A 24,954-nucleotide genomic window follows, 5' to 3' on the forward strand; every position below is an offset into this window, starting at 1 on the left:
ACGTATCTCATGCACTCTAGTTTCCTCTGTTTTCCTGCATAATGTCAGGGGCTTTATTTGCCTCCTCCAACATATTTAATTTTCTCTTATATGCACCAATGGGTACAATTGAAAACCAACATGATCACAGAATGTGTCAGTGTATCTATTTATTCAGAGATAGAGAGATGGATTATCCAAGATTAAGGAAGACGTCGTGCTGCCACCAACACAAACCCTTTCTCACATTGTGACAGTTCTTTAGGGAGCCATTAGTCGTTTTCTCTAACACGTCAACGGGGTTGGTTTAGAAGTCAGTGTCGTTGATGGTTGGACGTGGAGACTTCTCTATCTCAGGTTGATCTTTACAGATGGAGGTTCTACTATTCGATGATTCTCTTCTGTATGAAATTGGCCAGTGTGCTCCTTTTATTTATATTAATGGATAAAACTGTTTAGTTGTATGCAGCTATCTTAAGAAAACCTGTTGCTTCCAAGAGGTTTTAGAGGTAATTAATGAGGAATTAATGCACTGTGGCATCTTGTGAGGTAATGTGCCAAAGTATCTCCAGACATGCAGCAGTCAGGCAGAAAGAAAGAGCAAACAGTCATTTTTAACAGTGACATTGTCCTTGAACTAAGCTGAATGAAAAACTGGTAAATGGAAAAATGTCAGTGACAGGAAGGAGAAGGAGCAATGATGGTCAGCTGCCTCAGAACCCAACAAATAATGAACCAAAGTAATGAGGTGAAGACTTTTGGATATTTAATCGTGTCAGAGTTTCTGAGTCAGTCTTTCAATATCAGGGGGTCCTAGTTCAAACTCCTGTACTCACGTGTGGATTTGTTTATTTCTGCAGTGCCACCTCAGTTCTTGAATTATCCGACCAACACTTTTGCCTACGAGTCTACAGACATAGAGCTTGAGTGTGCTGTCACAGGAAACCCCCCTCCAACAGTCCGCTGGGTGAAAAATGGAGAGGAAGTCATACCCAGTGACTACTTCCAGATTGTGGTGAGTTACATCTAACATGTAAGCAATTTCTATGTTTTCCAGATTAATGGCTGAAAGCTATAAAATCTTGCATGAGCATTGACATCCTCCAGCAGGAGTCTTCTCTACAACCCCATCCAAGCTCTCAAAAAAAGGGTTAGTCTCTTTGCCAGTACCTGGAGAGCCCCTCTCAATTGGGCACCTCTAGTGAGGTCAACCTGTCTCAAGGAGATTCGGGCTCCTTCACCACCAGAGAACTGACATTCCAAATCATTAGAGCTAGCTTTTGCAGCTGAGGACCAGACCACCAAGGTTTCTGCCTTCGGCAAAAACCCGGCAACCTTTGCCCCTGACCCCTTTGCCGCTCTCATGGGAGATGAGGCCATATGAAGGCACGCCCATTTTGCCTCTTTGGGCACCATGGATTTAGGCCTGGCCAGCAGGCCCACACCATCATGCCCCCCTCCAGGCCTGTCGCCAGATGGGGGCTCCAGTGACCCATGTCCAGGCAAGGGGAAAACAGAGACCAATGTTTGTTCTCATTGTATTTTTTGAGTGCATTTAGGGGACCCAAACATAAAGCTCCTACACTATGTAACCCCTCCAACTCAACATGGTGGTGGTTTGAGGATTGTGGACTTCTGCAGGAGGAATATTGTATGTGGGATTTTTCCATTCTGCTGGACTTGGAGGTTTTAAAACTGCAAAGAGCTCGGCTTCGTCGAGGCTGTGATCAGTACGTTCCTCTTATGTAATACTTGCTGCTATCTTGGAATGCAAAATGGACGACATATGTGGGGTTTCCCAGTCATGTCTGGAAGCGTTAGGGTCAGATAGAAGGAACGGAACACAACTTTTAAGCATTAAATGAACTGAATCCTTTAATCAAATCAGGAATACACATATTTATATGCTAATCTGCTGCTTTGTGTTGTCTTGGTTGGTAGTTTGTCCGAAGGTGTTTGCATTGACCTGCTCATCTGCTGGCTTTTTCAGGATGGAAGCAACCTGCAGATTTTGGGTTTGGTGAAGTCAGATGAAGGGTTCTATCAATGTGTGGCCGAGAACTCTGCTGGCAGCTCCCAAGCAATGGCTCAACTGCTGCTCCGAGAGCCAGGTACACACACACACACACACACACACACACACACACACACACACACACACACACACACACACACACACACACACACACAATGTCAGGTAAGAGTGAGGGCTACTGTTTTGTCAGATGTAGGGACCTTCACCCCCCACACACACACATTGTGTTTTGCTTCTCACATTTTTCGGACACAGACCATCAACAACACTGAATGTTTACATTTTGATATTTGTGACACTTGGGTCGACAATGGGAACAGCTCCGAGCAAAGAAAAAGACAACTGAACAAAGCTCATGGATTCTACAAAGGGAAATGATGGCCCCACTTCTGCTCCTGAAAACCCAAAATTCTGAGTAGCCCAGGTTGACTGGCAAACCGCTGACAGGTTCTCAGCTAAAAGGGCTAAAAAAGAGAGAAAGTGTGACAGAAATCATTTCATTTTTTCTAGTTGTTTCAAAGTAAGAGACCCCACATCAGCATGTGTGAGTGATGGAGGACAGGCTGGTCCATGTTGACCCCCACAAGAGACACTTTGGGGAGGACAATGTTAATAACAAATGAATTTTGGTTCTTCACCTTCATTTCATATTGCTCATCTGTAGACTCCTCTTTCTTTCTTCTTTCTTTCTTTCTTCTTTCTTTCTTCTTTCTTTCTTCTTTCTTTCTTTCTTCTTTCTTTCTTTCTTTCTTTCTTTTCTTCTTTCTTTCTTTGCCAGTCATGAGTGCAGATGGCAACACACACACACACACACACACACACACACACACACCCACAACACACACACACACACACACACTCTAACAAAGAGGGTCAGATGTTTGGTGTTATCACTTGGTTACTATCACCGCAGGAACTAAGCATCCCAGCAGGCCTACAGCGACCAATCAAACATTCCCATGAGAAATCATGCTGTGTGTGTGTGTGTGTGTGTGTGTGTGAGAGAGAGAGAGAGAGGGATGGATGGACAGACGGACAGAGGGAGGGGGAGACACAGATGATGGCTCTTGTGCACAAAATTTTAATCGGTTTCTTTTTTCTGATCACAAAGTCTTTGTTTAAGCTGATTTTATTCGATTATTTCATGAGTTTAAAGCTGTGCTGGCATTTCTCTCTCTTTTGGCCTTATCTTTGTGTTCATACAATCCTCTTTTATATTTAACTGTAATTTCATTAGGTACACTTGTTTTATCTCTCTTGTCATTATGTTATCTGTGTCCAGCTGCACTTAACGTAACTGAAGGTAACTTTTACTGTAACACAACTAATTAAATAAATGTAGAGGATCAAAATCCAAATCTAAACCTTAAATATGTATTGGAGCTCATTTTTAGAAGAAGTGGAAAAAGACAGGAGATAAAAAAAAATCCACTTTCTATTCCAAAGCTAAAAAGAAAATCAGTTTCCAACTGCAGAATCTTCCATTAACCTTTTCTTTTGCCCACTTAAGAGTGTTTACTTTATGAAAAATGCTTTTAAGTTTAAGGCTTAGAGAGCATCAGTCCACAGACTTCTTTCCCTTCTAATCCTGATAAATTGTAGGGACGAGAGGAAGCTTTGATTGCTTCGCTGCCTTGAATTCCACCATTTTCGTGCTCTTGATTGTTCTTTCTGCTTTTGACATTAATTGGCTTCTTTCTGCCATCTTCCTTTGGTGTTGCTTAATTCTGAGCAGCTTTTCTGCTGCTTTGATTGGCCCTCCACAGGACTTTTTCTTATAATATCACCCACCCTCACTTCACGATTTACCCATTTCCTATTGTTTTCTCATCTAAACCCAAACAACCTGCGATGGTCATCGCTGAGAAACCTTCAGTAACTATGAGCATCACATACTGTATATCTTCTCTTATATCCCTTAGTATATCTTTTCTTCTCTGTGATTTTGAAAATCTACTTTCCTATTTTGTTCTGCTGCATAAATGAGTAACACGCTCGTACTGAGCACCTGCTTCAGCCTGTGAGACAGTGGTGGTGTCCTGCTCCCCGGGCTCCTACATTCTGGTCTGGGTTCTCCTCAACAGTGGAACGTTCTGGAATTCAACAGCAACACGTCTGAAACTCATTTCCTCCCCGTTTCACCAAGATTTCTGCATCGGCTGGAGGGCATCACCAGCGCAGCCAACACGCCATTTTTAGGAGCGGAGGACAGTTTCAGGGTTGTCCTGGCAACAGAGCATCATACTGGATCCAGTTAGTAACAAAGCGGACCAAATAGGCTAAAGTAAACAGTAAAGTGTGCAGGAACTCACAGGAAGTGAATTTCAGAGCAGTGAATTTCAGAGCAGATCAATAATTAACCAGAGCTCCCATCAGCAAAATAAAATCTTTGATGTAAATCAGGGGTTCAGAGGCAGAAATGTTGATCCACATGAGACAAAGTGCTGACAGTCGGAACCAACCGGGTTTGGTTCTGGACAGGAAGCTAGGCAACATGAAGAGTTAAAGAGAGCAAGGGAGGATATCGTTTTATGGCTGCTGGAAGAAGAGAAGTACCTTGTGCATTGGAATGAGTGGGGGATGATAGAACGAGAGAGGATAAACGATAAAAATGAAATTGGCAAAACAATTCCACAGAGGGAGAGTGAGGAAAGATAGTCGGGGTTACAGAGGGATGGAAAGAAAATGGTGATGAGGATGAAGAGAGGATGGAGGGAGGGAAGAGAAATGGTAGACAGGTGGGGTCAAGAGAAGGGCAGGGTGAGAAAGAGGGGGAGAGAGAGAGCGAGGAGGGAGGGGCGAAAGAGAGGGGGGAGAGAGAGAGGGTAGAGAGAAAGAGAGAGAGGAGGAGAGAGTGTGTCAGACAGATTTGTATTCCACAGTGAACGTCTGACCTTTGCAAACCCAGTACCCCCCCCCACACACACACACAGACCATATCTCTAACACAGAGGAACGCCTCTATACTACCAGCTCTTACGACACCTCGACAACAGCAGCAGAGGGATTCTATTGAGAACAGCAACTAATTACGGATAATACAAGATCCGCATCTTGTAAAATGGACACATTTAGTAAAGATGAACACGTATAGAGTGATTTGTATGAACACAGTCAGACACTTTCGCTGTTTTTCTGACCGGTCAGTGATTGTGAGGCCTCACAACATCACCTCATGAGACAGGAGTGATTGATCTTCCTGTGTGGATCTGGTCTACCAGGGCTTCACGGGCGACATCTTTATAAATTAGACATCATTTCTAACCTTCCATAATGGTGCTTCCTTCAATTATTCACGTGCAGCAAGAACTTCAACCCGACTTTGACTCAAATACTCTTTAAAAGGACAGTTTTTAACATTCTACCAGCTCTGATGCTGGCATGTGACCCTTAAAAATGGAGGAAGGTTCAAAAAAAGAGGCAACAACATCTTTGGACACATGATAGGACAGGCACTGGAATATTGTCACAGCTGGATAATTGAATGACGGCTACAGAGAACAGAGAGCAGAAGATGGGATCGGCCAGAGGGAACGATGCCTGGATCAGGAGAGGTCAGGAGCTCCATAGATGCTGTCAGCTCCTGCTGAAGTCTGGGGCAGAGGGCGCAGAGTGATTTTGATGTCTCCCACAGCTTTTAACAAAATTAGCATTGTTGTTTGCAAGTAAAGGCTCCTCTGGCTCAGTCAAGGTCAATGTCGGAGGTTGTTGCAGGTGCCTGAAGTGGTTTGAGGTGGTACAAATGTGAAACTGTGAGCAGAGAATCCATCTTTATTGAAGCTGCTGACTGAAGATCTGCTGTCGCCACCCTCTGGGGACAGACCAGCAGGTGCTGTGCTCTGTCTAACCTTCGAAAGGACACAACTCCCAAAGAACGCAGCAGCACGCTTTCAAACAAATGTCATTTAAAATGCTTCAAAGCAGCTGCAAAGGACATCTTTGACATGGATTCTTCTCCTCAGTTGAAATAGGTCAACTGGACGTTTGTAAGAGAGGTCTCACCTCTCAGCTATGAGGCTTCTTCAGCTCCTTTTCCTTTGCTTTGATGGTAAAGTTCAGTTCCTTCAGTTCCTCACCCAGTTGTCCTGATTGGTGTAACTGTGCCATGATCTTTGTCCTTTGTTGTCTCAGGGGAAACTTCCCCTTGGAGCGCTGGGATCCTTGGGCTCCCAGACGAAACTTGTGACTTCTTTTAAGGTCACTGAGGGGAGAATTGATCTTAAATCTTCCCGTATCCACTTGAATTTGGCTTTAAAGTTGTTGAATTGGGTCAGTCTCTTTCTTTTCACTAAGGAACTGGTTCAGGACCTTCTGGAGAATTACTGGACCCATGAGGTAGGCTGATGAGAGGGATCCTGTGCTGCAGCTTTCTGTAATCAGCACACTTCCTGTTGGTCTCTTGGTATGGTCTTGAAATGTTCTCAGTCTTCCAGGTTGAAGAACTCTTCTTCTCAACTTGAAACAAGTCAGTTGGACTTCCTGGTAGTTTCTTGAAGACCTCTCATGCTCTTCAGTTCAAACATTCTTTACATGACATGTTTTGTTGTTATTATATTCATATAGTGTGTAGATTGTATAGATGGTTAGAGGTTTGATTTAAAGGTTTTTTGAACCTGAAGTGACCGTTGAGTATATCTGGTGTCTGGTGTGTCTTCAGGATCTGTGTCCGTTTCAGACCGTCGGTGTTAAAAACACAAACCTGCACACACAAAAGTCACTCAGGTATCATCTCAGTACGCTGACACCAGGAAGCTTTGACACGCTGTGGAAACATGACTGATTGAAAATCAAAGGAGAAGAGAAGGAAGGAAGCTGATGTGCCTGTGATGTCAATATCTATTGACTGGAGAATGTGGAAGGTCATTCATACAGTTGAAGTGTGTGTGTGTGTGTGTGTGTGGTGGTGTGAGTGTGGTGAGTGAGGAGTGTGTGTGTGCTTGTGTGTGTTGTGCTGGTTCTATCAATCAATTTAAGGTTGGGGGTTTGTACCTTACTGCACAAGAAGCATTACCATTTTGTGTGTGTGTGTTTGTGTGTGTGTGTGTGAGACAGAACATGCATTCATGTGTGTTGTCACTTCCAAAATTGATCCTTTTTGTAATAAAACACCCCCCATCAGTCCCTTCATAATTACTAAACAGGAGGAGGAAAAACAAGACAGTGTGTGATGGTGCGTGCCAGTAATGAAATGTGTGTGTGTTACTGAACTAAATTAAGGAGGTGAAACACTCACTGTTAGATCTTTGGATGTGCTGCACCCTGGCACACCACCGTGTTAGCCTGTGTTGTGTTAGCTTGTGTTAGCACCATAAAATCTAAACAATAATGCGTTAAATTAGGAGGGATGCTCTATTTCTGGATTGTCAGGAAAAATAATAGGAATACCCTCCATATTCATTTTTCAAAATGTTCACAGTTCGGCGGGTTTTAGACGGCGGTATTGAGCGCAGAGGATAATGCCCAACAGTTAGCTAGCTGTCCCTGGATGGCTGTCGCTCAGTAGATAATTTCTGGATGGCTGCCTCATGTTAATTTATACAGGAGCCGGGATCAATCCTGGTGGACCACTATCTATCTTGTTTTCTGTGACACACCACTGGATGATTTCTGGATGGATCATTGTTTAGTACAAGCTGTCATGGCTGACTGCGACTGCCTGCTCGGGTGTCCAGGAAATAATACCGTTCGGAGGGAACGGCTATATTTCATGGCAGTTGTCTCTCTAACAACACCCAGCCGGACTGGCAACAGCTTCCTTTACATTGTCAATCAGTTAAATCTGTATTTTATTTTAGAATTCATGTCAAACTGCTGCTACTATCCCTTCATTCACCAATCAAATACAGCATCTGAAAAGCAGCTTTTTTTTAAAGAAATTTTTTTTTCAAGCACATGCCATCATTTTAATGCCTTTTATCTGTTCTGAATAAAAAAAAGCAAGTTATTGATGGACTATTAAAAACGAGAAAAATGGGAGACTTAAGAAAAGAGAAATTTGAGGACGTGCAGATCCATGAACTGTTATGAAACTCTCAGTACATGTTGGACAGAAGAGAAGGGACACTTAGAGAGGACAAAGCCATCATTTGTGAAAGTATAAAGTATAAAGTATCTGTATATTACAGATCCTCAATCATCTTGATTGATATTGGCGCTGTTTGATAATAGAACCATTTTCCTCATATTAAAGTGGCCCTTTAAGCTGCTGCAGTGGCAGAATATTCCTTTTAATGTGAATGTTTTCTTGTTTCCCCAAGTTTCCAAAGGAAAAGTGGCCTATCTAGAATTCTGTGCTAATGTCCCAGTTATGTGGATGTTGTGTTGTGAGAGCTCTGATTGTAGAAGAAGAAGGCTGACATCACAGGTCGTATTTATGTGGTTTTGCTGCCACTTTTCTAAAAGCAACCCTAAACCTTCCTGTGAGGAGGAACACCAGCCTGAGAGAGACCCGTGAACTGACTGTTGGTGCCACTGTGCTGTAATTCTGAGCTTTTACTGAAAGTGACTAACGAGCCAGGACAACAGCCATAACACAGATCAGCGAGCATAGATTCAAGTAAACACCCCAATTACAGCCTACATACAACTGCTGTGACACTTCCTTCCTCACATACAGCGTATATGCACCAGCTCCTGGATACGCTTGGTTGTTGGGCAACAGTCATGTGATCATGGGTGAGCATTCAGATTCAAGTCCACAATAGATCCAGGATCCAGAAGTGAGCCATCTGTATGTACTCATAATTAAGTGCATTTTGTATCTGTCCATATGTGTGTGTGTGTGTGTGTGTTTCATTTCCAACCTGGATCCTCTTTTGTACACTTCATTGCAAAAATGTTCTGTAGAATAAACAATCATCACAATCTCAACTCATGCATAACAAGTGTATTATGTGCATGATTAAACTCAAAATCTAAATCATTCAGCCAATAATCTCATGAATTAATTAATTAATCAGACTAATTAGGAGAGTTAGACATTGTTCTTCTGTGATTTATCAAACATTTGCCTGGACCATCAGCTCTGTTTGCTGTTGTTGGCTCTTTCAAATGTGATGTATAGCAATGACAACATCATTAACAACAACAACAACAACATCAACAACAACATCATCAACAATATCAACAATATTATCAACAACAACAATATCAACAATATTATCAACAACATCAACAACAATATCAAAAATATCATCAACAACAATATCAACAATATTATCAACAACAACAATATCAACCATATCATCATCAACAACAACAAAAACATCATCAACAACAACAACAACTTGCTGATCTTTAATATTATATTTAATCTTAATATAAGATAAATATTCAGTTAATGTAATTATGTATATGTTTCCATCTTCCAATCCACATTTTTTCCTATGTAATCCCTTTGGGGGAAAATGCCATTTGTGGAGACCTCGGCAGAGAAAGCAAAACCGCCCAGAATCATCCAGGCAGAAACAATCTAAATGCAGAGCAGCTTGTGGGAAGTGGACAAAGTCATGTACAACAAGTGTGTGTCTGTGTGTGTGTGTATGTGTGTGTGTGTTTGTGTGTGTGTGTGTGTGTATGTGTGTGTGTGCTCAGCTCTTATTCAGGTCCTTCTCCCACTCTCTGCCTGTGTTGTCTGACCTCCCAACTCCTCCATCAGGTCACAGGAGCTCAACAAACTCTCATCTGAGATGATTTCCTCATCTCCCGTCACTTTGTTCCACCACAACCACACATTTCGTGAATTTATTTTAGTCTTTATTCTTTCCACCTGCACCTTTACTTTCATTTGCTGTCAAAGAATTGAGGTTTACAGTGAGACAACTAGGACACAGGAGAAGTGATGTGTTTTTTTCCTATATTTGATTTATTTATGTCAGAATGTGGCAACTTCTGGATCTGGTAAAGGATTGAAATGGAGATTGGCATCAGCCAGAAATTTTAGAACATGTCAAACACCTGCCAACATGTCCAGGTTAGAGCGCTGAGAGCAGGTCACAAGGTGCCACAGGGAGTGTGAGAAAGCCCCAAAAACCCCATGAGAGGACCTTCAGAATGAGGTGGACACACACTTGACTCCGGTCATGGGAGGGTTGAGGAGGAAACCTTTGTTTTCCCACTGAATCATGAAAGCCAGACAGAATGTAGACGAGGACAATGATGTTCTCTGGACAGATGAGTCTACAATTCGATCATCTGGACACCAGAACCGAGGACATGTTTGCTGCAAAGCAAAGGCAGCTTTCCAGGACAGCCATATTTCGCTTTATGGGATGTCAGTCCACCCTAATCGTAGCGAGTGTGACGGACTGGCTGCCTGTCTTTGGTGTATTAATGTAGACTCCGGCTGCCCCAAACCCTGGTTTATTCTTCTCTATAGTTTACTAAACGCGCTTTGATGGATGGATGAATAATCCGGAATGAAGAGGGTTTGTGGATTGTTTTCCCACAGTTATTCCTCCATCATTCCTGCCTCCATCAATGGGTACAAGTGACAAAAAACAAAGTGGAAATGAATCCAAGGTGGTTCTGGCCCAACTTTCACCTTCCTCTCGCTGAACTGTTAACAGCTCCTAAACTGTTGACAGCTCCTAAACGTCTCCATGTTCTTGTAGCAGCAGCTCTGAAGATTCTCTATGCATAGTTCCTTATTCTGGCTTCACCTTGACAGAGCTTAACTGAACACATTTGCTTTTTCTTGAACACATGACATTTATGACATCACTCACATTTATTATACATCATGTGTAGTGGCTTCCTGTTGATAGTGTCCTAAAATAGTCTCTTTTATTAGTTGTTTTACTTTATCATAATAGTTTAGTAGAAAATAGTTTAATTCTGTAAAACTAGTTTTAAGATGTCTTAATTGCTCATTTTCCCTTTTAAAATGTGTTGATGTTAATTATGACTCTTCAAATGCTCTTCACTGTTTTTCTTATTGCCTGTGAACATCTTTACCGCTCTTCTTCTTCTTTTTCTTCCTCCTTGTCCCTTCCTCATCTTTTTTATTTATCTGTTATTTGCTCTTTTTTATTTGCTTTGCATTGTTACCTCCTGGCCATCCCCTTTTCTGTCTCCCTGCTCGTTCTCCCTTTCCTCAAATGAATGCCACACAGAGGCCACGCCCACTCGCTATAGCCCCGCCCAGAAAGCCCTGTCCTCTCCTCACCCTTTTCATGCACCTTCTGGCACCTCCTTGACTTACTCCTCCTCCTCTGATCCCCCACCAGTGTCCCCCAGCCCAGGCGCTGCCCTCCCCTCTCCCCCGCGTGACTTGGTCCCTGTCCTAGTGTCCAGCCGGTTTGTTCGACTCAGCTGGCGCCCCCCAGAGGAGACTGGAGGTGGTGTGCAGACCTATGGCATCTATTACTCCCAGGATGGAGTTGAGAGGTAAGGGCTCAATTAAAAAATATGACTTCAACAAATATATATTTATTGTTAGTATAAAGGAGTAGGTGGTACCAGTAATAATGGGACCAGGACGGCAATATGTTGTGGTTGTTACCTTGTCGCAAGAGATATAAAGTAAAAGGAGGCATTTGAAAGACACAAAGCAGAGCTCAGAAACTGAAAAGAAAGTTTAGTTCAAAGTGTAGAAGGATGAAGTGACATCAGTTATTTATAGCATGAATTGTAGTTCATATCCCTTAAATGTTAAGTGGATCTCTGAAATAAAGTCAGGCTTGCTCCACACATCGGTCCACAGATGGGTAACAGGTGTAGTATGAGTGGAGCGCTTGGCATTAAACTCTAATGAGACATCAGTCAGTCACTAACACAGGGGTCACTGGGCTTCACTGAGCTCTCACCATTCTTCATCTTCCAGACAAAGTGTGTTTGTATGATCTGCCAAAGTACCGTTGCTATTCCGAGGAAGGGTAACAGCAAATGTTTGAACTGATGACGTGGTAGCACAGTAAGTGTGGATGCTCCTGGTCCTTTTAGTTCAGAGACACCAAGAAAAAAAGACCTTCAACATATGTGGCAGTATCGTATTTTCACGACTATAAGGCACACCTAAAACACTGAGATTTTCTCAAAAATCGACGGTGCGCCTTATAATATGGAGCGCCTTGTGTGTGGACTGAGCTCCAAAATCTGCTGTGTGCCTTTGGTGGGTGCACTACGGTAAACGCTCCACCAATCGATTAGCAGCACACCTCCACGTAAGGATCCCCTAAAATGGCGCTGTCAAGCGAGACGCGTATGAATGAGGCTTACTCTAAACTGCAGGCCATCGAATATGTGGCTGAAAATGGCAATCGGGCAATCGTAGTGTTTTCGCTTTATGAGGCGGCGGCATCTCTCCATATGCGCAAGGACAACTGTTGTGCAGCAGCTGCCCACGGATTACCAGGAGAGGGCGGCCATCTTCCCTAACCCTAACCTTAACCCTAACCAGGAGAGGGTGGCCATCTTCTGCACCTACTGCCGCGACAAGATAACCGCGCCCAGCCACATCACCAACATGGATGAGATCCCTCTGACTTTTAACATCCCTTTGACTCACAAAGTGGAGAAAAAGGGACCAGCACGGTGGCGATACGCACAACGGGGCACGAGAAGTCGTCGTTCACCGTGGTTCTCAGCTGCCACGGAAACGGACAGAGCGCTGAATGATGTAAGGCGAACGCTCCTTCACAAAGACTATGAGGCAGCGGCGGGCAAGTTATGCCACCATATGCGGGTGGATTGTAGACGCATGGGCTATGATACCGTCTTCATGTATTGTAAGAGCTTTCACAAAATCAACGCTGAAGTGGAACCGGTCGGTGAGTCCGATTCAGATGATTAAGAAGAGGAATTCGGGATGTTGGACATTTAAATAGTGCAGCTGTTTAATTCAGATACAGAAGATAAAAACTTTGATGGTTTTGTGGCGGAAGAATGAATATTTTGTTCAATAAATGTGTCGAAACTCACTGTTTTACTTCCGTTGTCATTTTTTACTGTATGTTTCAGCATTCGCCTAATAATACGGTGCGCCTTATGTATGTTTTAAATACAGAAATAGCACCCATAACTGAGACTGCGCCTTTTAATACAGTGCGCCTTATGGTCGTGAAAATATGGTAACTTAAACCAGATACCATCATGCTTGTTACGGTCTGGGTTTTAACAGGACCCGAAAGCAGGCAAGAACACAGTGATGAGAAGACCAAAACCAGGTTTAATTCCACAAACACAAAAATGTCAGTCCTCCTGGACTGCTGGGAAGCACAAGTTCAAAACTTGGACACTTCAAACAAGCAGGGAAAACATACCATACACAAGATACACCAGAAAGTTCCAATAATACAAACACACCAAGGTCACCAAAAACACCAAAATACTCCGACACTGGTAGGCAGGAGTCCAGTCCTTAAATAGTCGGCTGATTGCTGATAGCCTGCAGGTGCGTCAACCTGTGGCAGGAGCATAGCTCTACCATGCCCCCTGCAGGAAAAAACAATCCCGAACCCTGGACCCTAACAATGCTTTTATCTGGCTTTTATGTGTTTCTCTGCTTCAACTTTGTATTTCCGATTAAACCTGTAATTCTTGCTGATGTCCAGTATTTTAAAATAAGCAATAATTGCTCCAATTTATGCAGGCATAGAACAACCTGGACCTAATCAGGATGACCAAATAATCAACAATTAGTGTTTGCTGGAAGTGGAATCACAAATATTGTGATCTTGTGGAGTCTTAGACTAATATCATGTTGGATGGGACTTTGTTCCAGTGTTCACAGCTTTGCTGCACCTCCAGCACAGGATATTTAATAGGAAAAGCCTCGCGGTGACATATTGGCAAGTCCCCCGCTGCTGTTAAATGGTAACCTCTGACACTCACAGCACCAGCTGAGGGCTTTCATAGCCACTCATGTAGGCTTTGTTTCCTCAGGGACGCAGCGACCTACAGGTTTTCGTCCAAAAAGACAGAGCAGTTCTGTCATTCTTGATGACATAAAGAGGACATGGAGGAAGAGAGCTGGAATGTTTTATTCTGAACAATACTCAGCTGAATTTGTAGCTGCTTTCATGGCCGGTCTTTGGAATACCACGAAAGTCCCGGTCTCTCCTCAATGTCCTGACAGCATCATCTGCTTCTTTCACTCAACACGTCGACCTGGACCTGTAAAGATCACATCCCCAAATACCAAAAGAGACCCATGAAATATTCAGCTGACACCACTGAATCACACAGGGATTGCTGATGTCTTCACTCTCTCAGACGCTGGTTTTTCTCCAATTTCTCCTGTTCCTTCTTCCTGATCCTGCTCTCCTTGGGGACCACCACATCCGTCACTACACCCTTCTTGTCCACTTTGTTCACAACCACAGTGGCCGGCCGGCATCAGCTGTTTTTCATTCTGGTCCTGGATGTCCCACAGGATCTTAGCTCGGTTATTTCACAGATGTTCCTTTACACCATACCAGCTACTTTGTTGTGTTGTTCTTCATACATTCTACATTCTATTATAGAACAGAAAGGTAAATTCAGGTTCTTAGCTGTGCTGTAATGAGCATAAATCACAGCGTCTGATATTACTTCATGTCTCAGCAACTACAACAACTCCTAGCTCAAGTGTTGCTAAGCTAACTGGGCTCTTTACAAGAATGTCTAAACAGCACTGGTTCCTAGAGACGGTCCTGGCAGGAACACTACGGTGATCTATATAGACCTAGCATCTTGAACGGTCTCCTCCCCAGCTGCTCCTCGTGCCTCTTCAGAAACACCCACAATCCAAAGTTATTGCCAAGAACATAAAAATTACGAATAATTTTTGCAACACCAATGTAGTCTCTCATTTTATTTTTTCTTTCTTGTTTTGGGGTGACTTCTTTTATTTTGAATAAACAACTCGAGATTGTTTTTGTTTATTTAACATTAAGATTGTTGGTACCTGTGTTATAAAAGCACTGCATCACTTCAGACCCTCATATATGCTCATTATAGCACAGCTAAGGGGCGTTCTTTAGCCGACACAAATATGAGCCTGTACTACGGCCTGTCATGTGTTGCTTAAGCATCTTCCCCCTTGCTGATATGCGCCAGATTGTATCTCAGGGGCCTCTGAGCAGTACCCGCACCTTGAATCTTGCCTGGTGTGGCAGATCCCGGCTTCTATCAATCTTGTGATCAGAGCCTGTTCTTGTGCTGCCATGACCAGAGCCTCTGTGCCGACCAGTTTAAGTCCAGCTTTTTTCAGCCAATGGTAGGAATTTGTGACATTAGCCACTTTGTAAGCTTTGCAGTGGTACATGCCGTGCAGGTGCTTTCCTTGTACCATGATGGTTCAAACAATTCTTCCCCATCTGGTTTCTGCTGCTTGAGGTATTCACTTAGCACCTTGTCACCGGGACCATCTTTCTGATGTCCTCACTGATCTTATGTGTTTAAGCCTGGATAGAGGTTCAGATGCTCAATGTCAATGTGTTGTGTCTGATGCTTCTATCTCCTCCTTCGGCCAGTCTGTTATACCATCGGGGTACGTGATGGGTGATGTCAGAGGGGATTTTTCTCTTTATTCAGCTGACTTCTCAGAACTTGCCTTACTCTTTGAAGGTATTTGGCTGTGAAAATGTCTCACTCACTCTTGTCACCTATGTGAAGGTTGCTGACACTTGCACCAGTTCTTAGTCGGTATCCATAGGCAGTCTTCTCAGTGACCTGGTTCAGGTCTCTCAGACGTAGTTGACCTCCAGGTTGGACTTCTAGAGCCCCATGGAGATTTGTGTGAAGGCTCTCAGAGTCCTGCTGATCTTGTACAGTTCCCAGGGCCAAGTATGACTGCAGGTATGCTGTACTGAGCTATAGGGTGTCTTGTAGTCAATCCAAACAGTTTGGTTCATCTGGCCTTGCAGGCTCAAGCAACTGGCCTCTACCAATAGTGGGTTCTTTGCAGCCCTGGTGTCTCTACTTTCTTCTGTTCTATTCTTTTCTGTGTCCCCCTCATTATTGAGCTGCAGCCCACTCACGTTAGCTGCTATCGGGAGGCGGTTGGATATGATTGCACCCTTCTGCGGATCCTTTGGGATCAGGATCATCCATCCTTCAGTAAACCACCCATCGTGTAGCAGCTGGTTCTACCAGATGTTCATGAAGGACAGTTAGCTTCTTCATCCAGTAGGTTTAGATCATGTCAGGATTTGTATCTGTTCTTGAGACCTTTTCTTGGCCATCTGGCCCCGTAATGATAGCTGGTTCTTGCTCTGGGAGGTTGCTGTGGTTGGTTTTAAAAATGTATGTATGGTGGTTCTTTTTCCCCATACCCTCTTCCAATACTGGTCATTCTCCAGCTTTGGTGGACCAGCTTTCATTGTATTACCCTGCTGCTGGGTCAGCCCATGTCCATTCATACACCCTTGATCAAAGTCTTAACACCATTTGAAAAATGGTGAAAGATTTTACATTTTCACTGCTAAATCTCAAGAAGCTTTAAAGTTGAGGTTGAAATAAGAAATATAAGTGAGAGAAAAAAAGAGAAATTGCTTGAAAATAACGCTCAAACTAAACCCGGCTGACCAACAGCGGATCAAAGTTTACTAAAACTAAACTCACTCAATTTTACTTGATTGATTGACTTTATTTTTAAAGTAAAGCAAAACTTTCAGTCCGAAAATAAAAATGTATTTTTTCACAGTAAACTGAACTGGTGAAAAATCTTTGTTTGATCTTTCCTACAGCCAAAGCTTTCATAGCCGTCTTCTCTGATATTTGGTGATGTGGATGGGGACAGAGATGCTGCAGAGGTGCTGTAATGGGAAGATTAGCCGTAGCCATCAGGAGATTAGACGGATTACAGTTGTGTTTATCTGGCCTGTAATAAAAAGAAAGCCTGGGTTCCAGTTTAAATGCACATATATGAGCTCTACAAGAACATCAACCATTACAAACTAGAGAAAGGTAACACTGTGTTTTCCCGTGCCAGGGAACGGTCAGTAAATGTGTCGGAGCCAGAGTCTTTGGAGTTGATGGTGTCCAACCTCAAACCAGAGGAGACCTACAGCTTCAGAGTTATTGCTTACAACGATGTGGGACCGGGAGAAAGTTCTGCCCCCTTGAAGATCACCACCAAACCTGACCGTAAAAGACACGCACATTCATGCACACACACACACACACATGCGTGACAGTAGTAGTCACATTTACTGTCAAACATGAAAGAAGGACAAAAGCACTGAACCATACGTCAACTACCAAATGAAAATTATGGTTTTGATCTTTTGAAATACTGAATGTATTTACTGTGGAAAACAAAATACAGCTAACCTGAAATTTAATTCAAACCTATAAGAAAAGCCACTCTCTGTCCACGATTCATGTAATGGAAACACTGTTTCAGCAAGAGCAGCATCATGCTCACTCAACGTTTTCTGCGTATCTACAGTGCAGGTTCCCAGTAGAGTGGAGTCCCTCCGACCCGTGGCTCTGTCCCCCACCTCAGTCCAGGTGAGCTGGGGCCCTCCCAGCCACCCAAACGGCCCCATCCTGGGTTACAGACTGCTCTGGACAGAGAGCCCCTCGGGCAAGGAACAGGTCAGCTCCATTCCGTCATGATGGAAACATGACTGTATTATGTGTACTACATACAATAGAATCTAGTGTGCTGATGATGGAAGTCCACCACTTTGTGTTGTTTCAGAGTGTGGAGGTGAATGGACTCAGCTACAAGATGGATGGACTCAATAAGTTCACAGAGTACACGGTGCGAGTGCTAGCAATCAACCGCTACGGACCCAGTCCTGCCACAGACGCCGCCAGCGTCACCACCCACTCAGACGGTGAGCTTTACCATGCTAGCGTGCACATTATGTACCCCCACACATGCATGCAATCTGATGAGTACTACTACTATTGTTTATTATTTTATTTAATTCTGTTTAATTTTATTTAATTTTATTATTTTATTTAGTTCAGTTCAGTTTTTGTTTTAATTAGCAAAGCTCCTAAAATCATACAAAAGAGGCTTCTGATGTCTCACAGTAGCTGAACTAAAGCATCAAATTCAGCGTGAAACTGGTCCCAGTGTGAAGAATTACAGTTGCTAAGCTGAGACCAGGGAACAATCAAAGGCTCTCAGTGTCTTAATGCTCGTAGTTTTATGGAGTCTTAATGGTCTTTAATTACTAAAGAGATGGAAATGTTTTATTTTCTTTTTTTGCCATTTTATCCATTAACTTACCACGCCTCCACACACACCCACATACACACACGCTCACACACACTTGATCTTATCTGCACTGATAAGATGGATAATTACTTTGTAATCTTTTGATTTATGGATGTATTTGAAGTAGAAACAAGTTTTAATGGCAAAAAAGAAATGACTCATAATCAAACCTGAAGTGATCAAAAATCTTCTTTTTCTTCTACAGCAGGTAAAGCTGCTTCTGCTGCTGATGTATGATCTGAGAAAAAAAACAGCTAATTTGGTGTTTTCAGTGTGATTTCTGTTTAAAAGTGACTAAGTAAAAAGGTTCTATAGGTTGAAGCTATTTTAAGAGTCTGGACTTGCCAACCACACACACACACACACACACACACACACACACACACACACACACACACACACACACACAGCTCACATTTGTATACACTTCCATGTAGGGCCGCCATTAAAGCCCTGCTGCAAAATGTGCTGCAAGCAAGTGAGAATGGAGGCATATGTCCAGCTGCAATTACAGAATAACCCATCAGAACTCACACACACGCACACGCATGCACGCACGCACGCACGCACGCACACACACACACACACACACACACACACAGCAGCTGTACAGAATTGTCAGTTTTCCGGCTGTGTCTCGATGATAACAATGAGTTGTGGACTAATTGAATCTCCAATAAAACTGACACACAAAACCTCTCTATTACACACACACACACACAACACACACACAGACATGTACAATGTGCAGCTGAATCAATAGATAAGCTGCAGACAGTTAATCAGGCTTCAGCCTGGTCAGAGGTAGAGTTTACTGGAAACACTTTTTCACATATAAAGTCCTTAAATAAAATAATCTGCTACCTTATCCTGCTGGATCTCTTCCTCCTCATGCTCATTTATTTATTCTTCACTTCTGCTTCATTTTTATCTACTTTATATCCTTGATCAGCATTTTTTCACAACCAGAAGGATGCTAATAGAGGTTTTGTGCGTATCTCTGCAGTACCCAGCGCTCCTCCTCAGAACATCACCTTAGAAGTCGTCCTGTCAAGGGTGAGTTTACCTTTTTACTCTTTTGTTCTTGCAAAGCATCGATGGCTGTGGTCTGTGGTCACCAACACACCACCCAGCAGGCTCCTGAAAGTGACATTGGTGACATGTAATGATTTATTAGTAGCGCCCAGTGATGACTGATGTCTGACCCAAATTTAAACTGATGTTCCTCTGACAACTAGGCTCATTTTCCTGATTGATATGCTCATCATTGATATGCTAAATGTGTTGTATTTCAGTCCTGTAATAATGTCGGAGCCAGTTTCTGATGCATCTGAAACAATAGTTCCTAAAACTGAAGGAGGCACAAACTGTTATCGTCAGCAATTCTTTAATTCTGGAAATAGCATTTGACTCACATAAAGACAGACACATCAAATAACACTGATAGTTGATTGCAGTATAGTATCAATATTCTCAAGTGCACATCCGCACTTACGCCTCTGTGCTTTCATTAGTTGTGCAACTGATCAATCATGTGATCTAATGCTGACATTTGCATTTGCCTAAAATCTTCCTGTAAGATTTGCTCTGATGTTCTGATGTTACTGAATTCATGCCAATGATCCAGAGAAAAGCAGGTCTGCACATTTTCCTTCAGCAACTTAGTGAACCTTGACAAGATGAATTGTTGTCAGCGTTTTGGAAAAATCAAATGGGAATTATTAAATGAAGAGAACAAGAACAGAAAGGTTTGATGGGTACGGATATCTGGAGAGATCAGTGTACCCAGGTGCAGAATGTCTGGAGTAGGTGCTCTCTAGTCCTGTCTGTGGTAACAGTCTGGGCCTCAGCACCAGGTTCCTGCCCCTGCCAGACCACAGCTGCCACACTGGCCAGTCTGCCAATGCTGCTCTAGCCAATTGTGGCATGTCTTAGATGGTCGGAGGGGTGGTTAGTTCAATTCACAGTCCTCATAGTCCTGTTTGTAATGCATTGCCCGCCCCTCACGGCCACTTTCTACCAGACTTGGGAGAATCCATTGAATATGTCTGTGAAGGTTCTCATTCATCCAGGTCCTGGTAATTCTGGTAGTTGAATCACAGTAACTGGACTGTTTGAGTTCCATGAAGATGTTTCACCTCTCCTCCAAGAGGCTTCATAAGTTCTGACTGACTGTTGGGGAGTTCCAGGTTCTTCTACTCTTCAGGAGCCATTAACACATGTGGAGCTTCAGTCACCTGGTTGTTGGTTGCTCCACCCCTCATTATTGAGGCCATTAAAACATCTCCTGACACATTGGGGTTGATGATGGTCCTCCCAGTTTGACATAGAGGTCTTCTTTCACTCCTCCTGTACATCACTGTCCTTAAACGAGTGTCCTTTGTCCTTCAGATGCAGGTGAACTTCTGAGTGTTGGCCTGAGGAGTTGGCTCTTCTATGTTGGGCCATGTGGTTGTTTAGGCTCCCCAATGTACAGGTCTGGGCATTGCTCGCTGCACTGGACTCTCCACGCATATGTTACTCTGTGTCTTGGTGGTTTGTCCTTTGGGTGGAAGAACTTCTGCCGCTGGGTGTTGGGGGGCTTCAAATGAACCAGGGTGTCTCTTTGATGGAAGGTGAAACATCTTCAAGAAACTTAAACAATGATTCAACTACCAGAGTCCACTGAGTAGTTTGGACTAGAGCTACGGTACCAGAGAAGGGATGTTTCTTTAATGGTTCTGGTTCTGGTTCTCTAGCTCAGCTGAGGTTGTCCTCCGTCGTCCAGGTCGAGAAGAATCTTGGCTTCAGAGACAACTGGACTTCTGACTTCTTGGATTCCTTTTAGAACTGAAGGAGCCTTTTGGATAAGAGAAGAAACATGTTCAGAATTCTCTTAATCCAAGTGCAAATCAAGACAATTTAACTGCAATATTATTTTTCTGAAATAGTTGTGTAAAAAACAATTATCAATACTATGATATTTTCTGTGCAGTTGACATTATTGCATATTGTTGATATTCCAAACCCACATTGTCAATAACAAGTCCTAACGGTTGCTGACCTGATGGCCCAATGAAGCAGCAGGTAGCCCCAGATATGAAGTGAGAGATCCTGAAGCATCAGAACAATGAGCAGCTCTCTCAGATGTTGGGCTTCAGCACACAGGAACAGAGAGGAAGATAAATGTTCTCCAGAGGTAACAAGAGCAGCTAATCATTTACATCCATGAAGATGAGCTTCCGACTGCTGATTGTGACTGGTAATTGGGTTCTTTCCAGCTGTCAGGGTTGGTGTTGACATGCTGATTTAGTTGTCTAGTGGACTAATGATACTGTCCTTGGCCAAACATGTGATTTATTCTTTCAAGTAACTGACGGCTATTAAACAGCATTTAAAGCCCTTGATTTAAGACACTCTCCTCCCCTCCTTTAATCCTGGATCACTGAAAAGACTGAAGATTTACATAGAGTTTGACTGATTTATAATTTTGCTCTTTGATTACCCTTGAGAACACACATTTCTCATAAAAATGGGTGATATGTGATAAATATGGGTGATGACCAGAAACCAGAAGTGGGCATTTATCTGTGTTGTTACATTGAAATAACAGATTTTATGTAATATAAGCTTTCATATTAAAGGTCTGGAAGGTGATGCCATTATTCTGGACAAGTCACTTCCTTTCCAGTCACGTGATTGTCCCGTGGTTCCCACAGCAGCAGGTCTAGTGTGTCAGTTACAGAGTTTATGACTAAAATACATTGACACAGGCACACTTTTGTACACACACACACACACACACACACACACACACACACACACACACACACACACACACACACACATCTCTTTCCTTCCCATCTATAAGCTACTAATGTGACATTGGACATCTGGTTCATACGGAGTGACAGTAATCCAACAGGGATGCAAACACTCACTTAAGCAGTTGTATTTGTGACATTTATATGAGCATAACTGGATTCATAAATGTATCTTGAGCCCAAATTGTTAATATCTGCATCTATAGTTGTTTTCCACTAGATTTAGTCGACGCTGGCCGAGTTGATGAAGAACCAGTAGCATGTCATTCTACTGGTATTAGCCTCAGGATGTCCCCACTGAAGCAGGCACCAGAACATGTCAAAGCTGTCAGCGGATTCATCCACAGCTGGGACGGAACCTCAGGTTTCCTCAATCTGGCCAACATAAGACCCTCACTTGATTGCCTGTTACCACCTCCTCAACAGCAGCTAGCATGCACTCTTTTACCCTTTCGGCATTGGTAAACAGCCTTTTCTTTTTACTGAGGATCAATGCTGTGCAGCCCGTTGCTGCTCCCGCTGCTCTCGAGCGGCCAAGCACGACACGCTATGCTTGTTGTTTGGACTTAAACCAAAGCGCTTTGGTTATTAGTCTGATCTCATGCTGGCTAGTTACAAACACTGGTAATAGTGGATCAAAATAGTTTAGAAGAGACATTGCACATGGTGCATTCGTGGAGAATTGGTCATTTAAAACTCCTACCACTGGGATCGAACTGGAGAAATTACAGTATGTATTCATTATAGTTATTTTAAATAGTGGTATTTTGGACCCACAGATGGGCCAGTCTGAGTTGATTGGAGGACCAGAAGAGGCCCAGGGGCCGCCAGGCGAATAAGCTCGGTTTACATCATTTTTAACCAGAGAAGCTGAGGGTAGGCGGTTGAGAAGGACCAAATACCAGAAGAAGAAAAGTATGCTGAGTATGAGATGAGCAGAAAGAATTGTGATTGTGCGATGATCGTATAAATCTGAATTTTTGCACACGGGCTGTGATTGATGACATTTCTGAGTTATTCGCCCGTCGGTGAAACATTCCTGCTTGTGTTCATCTCAGTCAAAGTTTTGCTTTTACGTATGATTCTCTGGAGGGTCTGGAGATGGTTGCTGCCTGTGTGGCTTCACATCAAGAAATAAGCCTTATCAATATTTGAGCTGTTCTAATAATAAATCATTTCACGCTGAGAGGGAGCAGAAGACCAAATATATCATTCTGTGTGATTTGAAATAACTTTTTATTGATAACCTTCATGTCTGCTGTGTGTTTTAACACTGTTCACCCACTTCACACACACACATACACACACGTATACATACACACATATATATACATCCTCTTGTGTTAACAGGAAAAAAGCATTCAAGTGCTTTTGAATATCTAATTTTAACAATATGGGATCAAAAATGTGCGCTGACCACCGAACCTGGAGTCTGGAATATCACATTGTGCCGTCTGTATTCGAGGTCTCAGAGGCTCAGTTCAATTCACTTTTAGAATGCAGAAAAACAGGTTGTGTGAGTGAAGCTCTGTAATTTCTCTGCTCCGTGCTGCGTTTGTGTAAGAGGATGACTACAGCAGCAGAATACACCAAATAACCAAGCATTATAAAGTGTTTATTACTGTTCATCCTTTTAGCTGGATGTCACCTCCTGCCCATCTAAGCTGCTTCCAGCCATCCATACATCTCCCTATAAGGCGCACCAATGAGCTCTCCATCATGTAGGGCCCTCCCAGAGTTAAGAAATGATCACTGCATGCTATTTAGTGCAATAAGTGTATCCCATAATGCATTGTGACAAGCAGGAGACAACAAATTCTTCCCAGCCAGCCAATATATCCCATCATCCTCATGACAGTAATTCCTAAATTATTACTGCATCAACATACAACCAACGACTGAGTGTGTTGAATTCATTATTCAGTAAAATAAAAACCTAAAAATATGCTGATGTTGTTCTGGTGGGTGTTTATTATGCTTTATGAAGGCATGTATTTATGATGATATTTATAACACTATAATGGCATTTAACGCCTCCATTAAACAAACAGTCCACTAAACGCTGCTCCCTGTAGTGAGTAGGGATCAGTGGAGTGTCAGTGTCAGACACAGCGATGCTCTTTATTTCAGAAATGGCCATAACATTAATGTAGCATTGGCATAGGCTACATCACAATAATCAATTAGTTAAGAAATTTTGCTTAATTTCTTTAACCTTCAGCTAATAAAAAGAATTTGCAGCACACACGCTCACACACACACACTGACAACGGAGAAAAGGGCCTGAGATGCAGTCCTGCCTGATTCTCTCATGTTGCTCAAGTATAGACTACAGAGCAAAGCGAGAGATACTTTATTAATGTCCATTTGCCCAAAGAATGTAAATAGACAGTGTCTCTTTACAAAGTGCCTTTTTTTCTTGTTCTGTCATTGGCAGAAAACTTAACAAGAAAAAATTGTGTGTTGTGGCCATTTAACTGGCCAAGAAAGAAAGAAAGTCTACAGATGAGCGATATGAAAGGAAGGTGAAGAACCAAAATTCATATGTTATTAACATTGTCCTCCCCAAAGTGTCTCTTGTGGGGGTCAACATGGACCAGCCTGTCCTCCATCACTCGCACATGCTGATGTGGGGTCTCTTACTTTGAAACAACTAGAAAAAATGAAATGATTTCTGTCACACTTTCTCTCTTTTTTAGCCCTTTTAGCTGAGAACCTATCAGCGGTTTGCCAGTCAACCTGGGTTACTCAGAATTTTGGGTTTTCAGGAGCAGAAGTGGGGCCATCATTTCCCTTTGTAGAATCCATGAGCTTTGTACATCAAGTACAACTAAAAACTGGTATCTCAATGCTCCGACATGTATAGCCAGCAACTGCTTTCAGCAGAAAAGAGCTAGGTAGAGTTCTCCAAGAGCTCCCCAGAACCCTCCAAAGGGTTCTCCCAATGGTAGGGTGATACAAAAAAGGTTGATCTGCCAAAT

At 42.9% G+C, this 24,954-nt stretch overlaps 1 protein-coding gene across 4 annotated transcripts in view; it reads left to right on the plus strand.

Annotated features, from left to right (window-relative positions):
- The window catches only part of dcc (DCC netrin 1 receptor), a 113,598-nt gene that overhangs the window by 49,036 nt on the left and 39,608 nt on the right, over positions 1 to 24,954 (plus strand). For 2 of the 4 annotated variants that reach the window (XM_057018798.1, XM_057018799.1), the window contains exons 6-12: positions 840 to 994; positions 1,970 to 2,090; positions 11,128 to 11,401; positions 16,929 to 17,083; positions 17,388 to 17,536; positions 17,643 to 17,781; positions 19,177 to 19,226. In XM_057018798.1, the coding sequence (XP_056874778.1) occupies positions 840 to 994; positions 1,970 to 2,090; positions 11,128 to 11,401; positions 16,929 to 17,083; positions 17,388 to 17,536; positions 17,643 to 17,781; positions 19,177 to 19,226 (1,043 nt within the window). The remainder of the gene's footprint in view (positions 1 to 839; positions 995 to 1,969; positions 2,091 to 11,127; positions 11,402 to 16,928; positions 17,084 to 17,387; positions 17,537 to 17,642; positions 17,782 to 19,176; positions 19,227 to 24,954) is intronic. The other 2 variants (XM_057018800.1, XM_057018801.1) reach the window with 1 other exon arrangement.

The sequence above is a fragment of the Takifugu flavidus genome, chromosome 20, assembly GCF_003711565.1.
Source record: "Takifugu flavidus isolate HTHZ2018 chromosome 20, ASM371156v2, whole genome shotgun sequence".
Taxonomy (NCBI): domain Eukaryota; kingdom Metazoa; phylum Chordata; class Actinopteri; order Tetraodontiformes; family Tetraodontidae; genus Takifugu; species Takifugu flavidus.